At 64.7% G+C, this 8469-nt stretch overlaps 3 protein-coding genes across 3 annotated transcripts; 2 read left to right on the forward strand and 1 right to left on the reverse strand.

The window, feature by feature from the left end:
• Positions 1–203: 203 nt before the first annotated feature.
• Positions 204–1459, reverse strand: MNEG_10072 (hypothetical protein; the record flags this gene model as incomplete). Its single annotated transcript, XM_014041453.1, has 5 exons — positions 204–425; positions 641–696; positions 813–900; positions 1131–1352; positions 1427–1459. The coding sequence occupies 5 exons, from the start codon at positions 1457–1459 to the stop codon at positions 204–206; spliced, it is 621 nt and encodes a 206-aa protein (XP_013896907.1).
• An 801-nt stretch (positions 1460–2260) lies between these two features.
• On the forward strand, positions 2261–3916 carry MNEG_10073 (Exosome complex exonuclease RRP46; the record flags this gene model as incomplete). Its single annotated transcript, XM_014041454.1, has 4 exons — positions 2261–2274; positions 2490–2860; positions 3221–3582; positions 3893–3916. The coding sequence occupies 4 exons, from the start codon at positions 2261–2263 to the stop codon at positions 3914–3916; spliced, it is 771 nt and encodes a 256-aa protein (XP_013896908.1).
• Positions 3917–5345: 1429 nt separating this feature from the next.
• On the forward strand, positions 5346–5990 carry MNEG_10074 (hypothetical protein; the record flags this gene model as incomplete). Its single annotated transcript, XM_014041455.1, has 1 exon — positions 5346–5990. The coding sequence occupies one exon, from the start codon at positions 5346–5348 to the stop codon at positions 5988–5990; it is 645 nt and encodes a 214-aa protein (XP_013896909.1).
• Between the last annotated feature and the right edge of the window lie 2479 nt (positions 5991–8469).

The following is an 8469-nucleotide window of genomic DNA, read 5'->3' on the forward strand; positions in this document are numbered from 1 at the left end:
GGGTGGGATGGGGTGGGGTGGGGGCCAGGGAGGCGGCCGCCGCGGGCCATCAGGGCGGCTTGGGGCTTGGGCTGGTTGGGGGTTTTGCGAGAAACAGGAGGGAGGTCGGAAGGTTGTACAAAGCAGGGGTGCAGTACACGCTCGTGCGCAACTGACTCAGCAAGTGGTGGTGCACGACAAACCACAAAACCACAGGCGTCTTGTCATGCCTGCTCACCCGCCTCAGTGGTGAGCACCTCCGCGTCCCGCGCGCACACCAGCCGCGCCCCCGCCCCCAGCCGGCGCGCGAGCGCCGCCGCCGCGAGCGCGAGGGCGATGGGAATGCCCTTGCGGCGGCGCAGCACATCGGGCAGCATGAGGGGGGCCAGGCCGTCGTAGACCCACTCCAAGGGCTCGTGCTTGAATTTGAGGTCAGCAAAGATGGCCTGGGTTCGCAGGGTTGCAGGGGAGGGCTCAGGGGGTTGGGCTGGTGGTGTCGCACAACAGTGAGCGCGATGTGCTTGACGGCATGTTGGCGAGAGGAAGAGGATTCAACGCATGGACACTTGAGTGTCTCCAGGGGGGTTGTCAGCGATTGGGCTAACAAGAGGCACCCACAACCCTGGAGGTGCCTCCAAAGGCCTGGCGCAGCGTGCCCCACCTTTCTCAACGCCTCAAGCTGCTGCGCGCCATCCTCGCCGCTGCTGCTTGGGGCACCTTGCGGGTGGTGGAGGGTCTGCGGCTGTCACTTTAATGTGAAAATCATGACAGCAGGCACACCTCACTGCTTGGTTCGTGCCACCCAGATGATACAGGCTGCACGACCGACCCACCGTCTGCCGGCCAGGAAGTGCCGCTGGTGCCTTCTCTGATATGCGCCGCCATCTCATCCAGCGCCGCCTGGGCAGCAGACACCTCGCCCTGTGTCGCACGAGGGGCCGCCCGGGGTCAGCGCCATCACAGGTGCCCGGGAGCAGCGCCAAACAACAGACTGGCCATCACCGTGATCCCGCCGCCGTTGCCGCTCTTTGCCGTTGGCTTGGGAGCCATTCCCTGCCACCCAGAACCCTCCCCCAACTGCATGCCCACTCAACCGCTGCGACCCGGCGGCCTGGCAGGCACAGCTGCCGCCTGCCGACACACCGGCGCACCTCGATCTCTCGCGTTTTCTCTTCTATCTCGTCCGGCAGCAGCAAGCTGTCAAGCACATGCTGCTGCCCCAACCGATGCAGCATCCACGCCGCCTCCTCCGCTGCCTCAACCTGCAGCCTGCCCTCCGCCGCGGCCGCAGCCGCCCCGGCTGGCGGCGCCGCCGGTCCGGCTCGCGCGCGCGTTTGCCAGTCGTGCTGCAGCGCGCTCCAGTGCCGCAGCGCCTGGCAGATCGAGAGAGGGATCAGGGGCCTTACTTTGAAGCTCAATCAACAACAATGACCAACGTTTGAAATACGTCAGCAACGGTCGTGAAACACTGTTGCTGCATCTGAGCAGGTGGGTGGCACGCGCTGACCAGGGTGACAATCCAGCATGCTACAACATATCTAGTTGAATGTGCACATGCATCCACGCACACGCGCTTGCACGCACGCAAGCACGCACGCTTGCGCGCAGATGTTGCCCCGACCTGCCGCGTTTCCTCCTCTGACCCGGTCAGCACATCGTGCTGACGCGGCAGCATGCGCAGCGCGTGGAAAGCGTCTGCACGGGTGGCACAATAGGATGCGGTGCAATGAATGTAGTACGCATGGTTTGTGTGTTGGCCCAGCTCAGTGGTGGCGCCTCAGCTGCACATGAGGGCTGGGGCGGCTGCGGGTGCCAACCTGTGGCGCGAACCCACCGTCAAGGGTCGCGCGTCCTTTTCGAATTGATACATCATTGGCATCATCGAACGCAGTATGGAGCGCTGTGCCTGGATCCAGTAGTAGGCGGAGGCTGGGCACCCCCACCACGCCTGTGAGTGGCAGGCCATCCGCAGCAAAGCGCTGCACCTGCTGCTGCAGGCCTCTGAAGAGCGGGCGCACAACCGCCGCCCCGCCACCACTCGCTGGCATCGAGATGACAGGAGATATCTAGTGTAATGCAAGCTCAATGGGCCCGACAGAGTTGCCTACACAAGCTGATCTATCTAGATCTAATCAGTCTGAAATTGTCACTTTTTGATTCTTTCAAGCCTTCAGTCACCTTGGCGATCAAATAAAGTAGCTTGAATTCTAGATAATGCAGTCGCTTTCAACAGGGCTAAACAAAATTACGGTACTCGGACACTGCACAACTCACTCGTAAAATGGAGACCAGCACGTCGGGGCAGGGGCCAACGAGGACAAAGGGACGGCTTTCGACACAACTACGGTGCGCCGTTATGTCACGCGCCCCTCAAATCGCGCCATAGCAGTGACGTGCCCGGCCGCCGCGGCCGCTGCTGGCGCTGGGCTGCTGCCACTGCAGCATCGGCTGTGACCACCTCGGCCCCGGCCACTCTCTTGACTCCGCCACGCCGCCGCGCCCGCCACCAGGCCGCTGCTCTGCGAGCGCGGCCTGCTGCAGCGCGCCGACGGCTCCGCCAAATGGGTGCAGGACGGCAGCGCGGTCCTCGCGGCCGTCCACGGCCCCGCCGCCGCGGGGCCCCGCAAGGAGAACCCCGAGCGCGCGGCGGTCGAGGTCGTGTTCAAGCCGCGCAGCGGGCTGCCCGGCAGCCAGGAGCACGAGTGGGAGGAGATCCTGCGGCAGGCCGTGGAAGGCGTCCTGCTGGCCAGCCTGCATCCACGGACGTTAGTAACGGTGGTGGTCCAGGTGCTGTCGGCAGACGGTGCGCTGCTATCCTGCGCGGCAAACGCGGCGTGCGCCGCGCTCGCCGACGCGGGGATCCCGCTGACATCGCTGTTTGGTGAGCTGCCGCGGCGGAAGCTGCCTTGATAGGGAGGGGGCGGTTGCAGGGGACAGCAGCGTTCTCTGCGGCTGCACGGGTGGCGGGTCCACCCTGCTGCTGCATGCACAGCTTGTGAGCGGCGCCGTCGTGATTTGGGATACTCACAGCATGACAGCGCGGCGAGTTGCCACCCAGAGCAGTGGCGTGTGCCCCCGGTGGAGCTCTGTCTTGCCGCTAGCGCTGTGCCTCGACAGCGCAAGAGCACCTGCCAACGTGCCCACGGTTTCCTGCTTCCTCCGGATGCCGCATGGCGTTCGTATGCCCACCGTCCTGCTCCTCGCCCGCCCTGACCGTGTTTCGCTCGCGCCTGCCGCGCAGCTTCGGTCACCGCAGCCATTGGCGCCCAAGGCGACCTGCTCCTCGACCCAGACGCCGAAGAGGAGGCGGCGGCGCGCGCCGTGTTCTGCCTGGCGTACCCATACAGGCACGAACCCGCTCAGGGCGGCGGCGGCGGCGAGGAGGGCGCGGAGGCGGCAGCGGCAGGAACCCCTCAGCAGCAGCAGCAGCAGCAGCAGCAGCAGCAGCAGCAGCAGCTGCTGGTCGTGGACGAGGGCGTGCTGACGTGCCACTCCACGGGGCGCTTCAGCCCGGAGCAGCTGGTGTTGGCGATGGACGCGTGCCGGCGCGCGTGCGCGGGGGTGGCCAAGTTCTCAAGGATGTCGCTGCTGGCCGGGTTCGCGGTGAGCTGCGAGCAAAGGCTGGGGACAGCCAACAGAAGCCTGAGGCGAAGGGTGGCGCGTGGAAAATTGATGGAATCTATGTGTTTGTGCGGTCATGTGGTTGTGCACGCTGCGTGCCGCAAGGTTTGCCAGCAGGCCCACATGCAAGTGCGTGCGAGTTTCCGTGAGCGTCGGCTGATGGGTGGTCAGGCCCCAAAGACAAGCATGGCGGAAAGACGCGTGCCCAATTCCATTCCTGCTACCCCTACCCCTACCCCTACCCGTGCCTCACCCCTCAACCCCCGCCCCCACCCCGGCTCCTTGATCGCAGGACGCGGTGGTCAGCTCAAGATGACACCCCGGGGGGGCGATTGTTTCTGCGGCCCCTGGTGCAGGGCCAGGGCCACCATGACGTCACAACCCCCGGGGCCTGCTTGTTTTTGATCCCGGCGCGGCAGCCTTTGGTCCCTGCATCCGGGCTTGCGCGGCAGTCGCAATCGCGAGGCCCCTTGTAACCGTTGCCATGGACGACGACGGCGCTCGGTGGGGCCTCACTTCGCTACTGTCTGTGCTGGGGTGCGTGCAATCGAGCGGCCAGGGTTGACGGCAGACGGCCAGACGTGCAGGGCCCCATGGGTCATCCGCCGGCTGCCTGCCTGTCCCGTCGGCATGAGGAACAGCAGCAGAAGAAACAGCAGTCTGAGGAGCAGCAGCAGCAGCAGCAGCAGCAGCAGCAGCAGCAGCAGCAGCAGCAGCAGCAGCAGAGGGCAATAACAGAGGACCCCGCACATTCGGTCATACACGCTCTAAGCAAGAGAAGTGGTGTTGGCGATTGGGAGGGTCAAAAGCCCTGAAGAAGAGGCTTTTAAGAAAGGCTATGTAGGTTTGCTGCAAGCTGGCATTCATAAACCTCATTCCTGCATTGGATCCAGTCAGGCAGCACTGATTTGCTTTGCTTTGTTACAATCGTCTAGGCCAGCTAGACCCCTCCCGCCACAGTGATCAAACGGATTGAAATAACAACTGTGGTTGAGCACAAATCAGCCGCCCAACGTGGACTTTGCCGCTCCAGCCCCTGCCCCTGGGGGCGCCGCTCGTTTCTCAGCCGCCGCCCCCTCCCCCCCCCCCGTTTGCGAGGTGAGGAGGAGATGCAGGCGAGCGTGCGCCTCAGATACGGCGGGGTGGTGGGGCATGGTCGTGGGTGGGGCGCACCAGCCAGATATGGCGTATCAACCTGAAAACCGCGCAGGCGATCGAGGTCAACGCGCACGCCCTTCTCGCCGTCCTGGAAACCCACGGGTCCCATTGCTACTACGCTCTCAACGATGCATTCATTTGACTAGCTTCGCTTGTGAATATGACCTCGTCTGGGCCCTCTGCGAGGGATTGGGGGAGCTGGGAGTGCCCCCTGGAGCAACCAGACGGTCGCGCTGTGCAACCCGGTGCCCCTGCGCGCAGGACGACTCTCTTTCCTTGATAATATGGAATAATCACACCGTCTAGCCTGTCACGTGCAGGTTGGTGCAGCTCTCCGTCATTTTACTATTTTGTCCCAGTGCGGCTCGGAACGGTCACATCCGGGACCCTGCCCTCACCTTTGTTGCTTACAAGTTGCCGAATCGGGGGTGTTCCAGTGTCGTCGTGGAGTCGTCTTTTCGACCAGCTTGTGCACAGTTTGCATCACGACTCAGCCGCAACGCCCCGCGGGCGCTGCAGCGCGGTCCGATCACCAGCAGCGCGAACCGACAGCCTGGCTGCCCCCCCACTCGGCGGCTGTGCAAGTCATGGTTGGACCGGCGGACCAAGCCGTGAATGCGGCCAAGGACGCCGCGCTGCACAGCTCCGAAAGCGCGTGGGCGGATCCGTTGGGCCCGCTGCAGCAGCTGCGCGACGCATGCACGCACCACTCTGGGCCCCTCAGCGATGCGACCTGGATGGCGCTCAACCCGATTCTGCACAATTGCCCACCAGAAACTCGCGGGCGCTTGTGCCAGGTGCTCACGTGCACAATCGAGGACAGCCCCGCGCGCCGGCAGCAGGCGTTGGCGCGGCCCACCTTGCTCACCGCGCTCGCAGCCCTGGTGCAGGAGGGCACCCGCGGCCACCCGGCGGGGCCGCACGCCGCGCAAGTTATCCGCAGCCTGTTCGACCCCAGCGACCCCGGCGACGATGCGGCCGCCGCGACCGCGATCCTCACCGCCGCGCCGGGCGCCAGCAGGTCGCTGACCGCGCTGCTGCTGAAGCTCTCGCGGCGCGGCCGTGGCCGGCTGCGCCTGTGCGTGCCCTGCGTCGGGGCGCTCTTGTACCTCGTCGCCCCAGAGGTGTCCCGCGGCGCGGCGCTGGTGCTGCTGGGGCAGCCAGGGATCGCAGAAGCGCTGCGGCGCGTCGCAGGTTCGCCCCTTACCTCGCCCCCTGCATTTGGCGACTGAGCCCTGCAACCATACAGTCCCGCTGTGGTGTGTAGCGCTGCAAAAGGCGTTGGTGTTTTTGCAGGCTGGACCCGCAGGGGGCCGCCCTGGATACAAATCTGTGGTAGGTTTCGTAAACTGCCGGTCTGGCCCGCCCCACACCTCCCCGCCCGCCCCTCCTGCTCGCGCCGCCGGCGCAGACCCGGCCGGGGAGGCGCTGAGCGCGGCGTCGGCTGAGGACCTGAGCTCGGCGTGGTGCGACAGCATGAGGCTGGCCATACGCCTGGTTGACCTAGTCAAAGAGCTGGGCGAGGCAGGGTACCCGATGCCTGGGCCCTGTGTGGAGCAGGTGGGGGAGCTCCTGGACCTCATTTCGTCCCTGACGGCCCGCCCGCCAGACTGCCTACCTGCTGAGGTTATGGCTCAGGTGGGCCTTTCCCACCAGGCGGCACTGCAGGTGGTGCGGGAGCACTTAGGGACGGCCCCCGACCAGCAGCAGCAGCAGCAGCAGCAGCAGCAGCAGCAGCAGCAGCAGCAGGAGCAGGCGCAGCACCAGGCAGCGCAGCAGCAGCAGCGCGGCGAGCGGCAGGGACAGCCAGCGGCAGTGGAGGCCGCACCGTCGTCCGGGGCAGCGGAAAGTCTCAGGGCGTGTGCAGCATGTGGGAAGCAGCGCGGGACGCCGGGCGTGAAGCTGCGGTCGTGCAATGGGTGCAGCCCACTTCTGGCAATATACTACTGCAACGTGAGTCGCGCTGGCACGGGCGCAGGCGCGTGGGCGCGCGGGCGTGCTGTATGCATGTGCCGTCTGTATCGCACGCGTGCATGCGGTGCCTGCACGCGTGCATGCGGTTTGAACGCAAGATGTCGTCGAGGCCACCAATCAACCAGCCATATTCCACACGCCCAGCTTGACCATCCCCCAATTCCTGCCCCCCCCCCTCTCTCCCTCCCTCTCTACCGCCCGTTGTGCCCTCCACCAGGCGGAATGTCAAAAGGTGGGGGGCGGCGCCGCACGCAAGCAACCAACGACCCCCTCACTGGCCTGTCCTGGTTCCGCGCTCAGCAGGCTGGTTTCGGTTGCCCGCAAGGGCCGGCACACCCAGGTCCACACGCACGCGCGCGCGCGCTTGCCAGTGTGTTTCCCTGATGCTTTCAATACATGGCTCCCACCCCACACCCTTGCCCATCCCGACAGTCTCATTGGCCGCACCACCGGGCCGAGTGCAAGGCGGCGCGTCAGCAGAGAGAGCAGCAGCAGCAGCAGCAGCCGCTGCAGCAGCAGGAGGGGCAGCCGGCGCCTTCTTTGCAGCCACCTTTACCAGATTCAACATCCTCCGGGGTTGATGAGCCACCACGCACCCTGGAGGGGCTGATGATGCTGCCAGCGCGCGACCTGCGGGCGCTGCTGACGTCACTTGGCGTCAGCGCTGCGGGGGTGGTGGAGAAGGCCGACCTGGCGCGCGTGGTGCTGGACGCACTGCAGGGCAGCAGCGGTGGCAGCGGTGGGAGCGGTGTCATCGGCGGCGCGAGCGGCGTTCCTGGCAGCCGCTGAAGCGCGCTGACTGTGAGGGTTGCGCCTTGTCTTGATTTGTAGATTTTGTGCGTGAGCAACATTGCTGATATGCCTGTAGGTTCCAACATGATCAGGGGCCGGAGCTTGCAGTGTGATTACAAGCTCCTCTGTGGTTTCTATCACCTCATCGGTTTTGTGTGCAGGAGAACTCGGCAGCAAACCGAGCGCTTGACATCATGCATGCTTTTGTGCGTAGCCTTTTTGCATGCACATACTACCTATTCTGCAAGTGAGGTACACCATGTGTGCGGCAAGAATCGTACATCCTGGCGCCCCCGGCCAGCTCATTATTATTAAGCAGACTGTACATCAACCACCAAGTTTGTCCTTGGCCGTCCACTAACAGATCCTACCTATGAACAGCGCAGACTAGGATGCCGATGGGGGGGGGAGATCTGTAGTGCGCTGACCCACTCCACCCTGCAGATTTATTCGCGCGCGGCTGGTCTGACAAGCAGCAGCTGATCTATACGATTACTGTTCCACCCAGCAGCCGCCTGCCTGTGGATAACAGGAACGTGTTAACTCGGCACCAGCTTCTCCCCCTGCCCGCTCACCCTGGCGCTCAGACAGCTGCGCTTCCCTGAGCAGCAGCGCTCTGGGCAGCTGAAGCTGAGCTGACTTGGCAGCAACAGGAGTGCGGGCTGGACGGCATCGCGATTCAAAATCGCGCCCAGAGGGGCCTGGACCTTGAGGGTGCGGCATCAAGCCGTCCCCTCTCGTCATCAGGGAAGTCGCCTCGAGGCACTCAATGGGATGCCTTGCCAGCTGTTGTGCGGCTGCAACTGCAGGCACGTCCGGGCTGCAGAGGTTGGTACAGGCCGTCGCACTCACCGCGCGGCCCTGGTCGCCGCGGGCGCGTGAGGCAGGATGTTTGACTGCGGCCTTTGACAACCCATGGACGACAGTAGAAGTCGTCGAAGTGCT

The sequence above is a fragment of the Monoraphidium neglectum genome (genome assembly GCF_000611645.1).
Source record: "Monoraphidium neglectum strain SAG 48.87 unplaced genomic scaffold scaffold02168, whole genome shotgun sequence".
NCBI lineage: Eukaryota > Viridiplantae > Chlorophyta > Chlorophyceae > Sphaeropleales > Selenastraceae > Monoraphidium > Monoraphidium neglectum.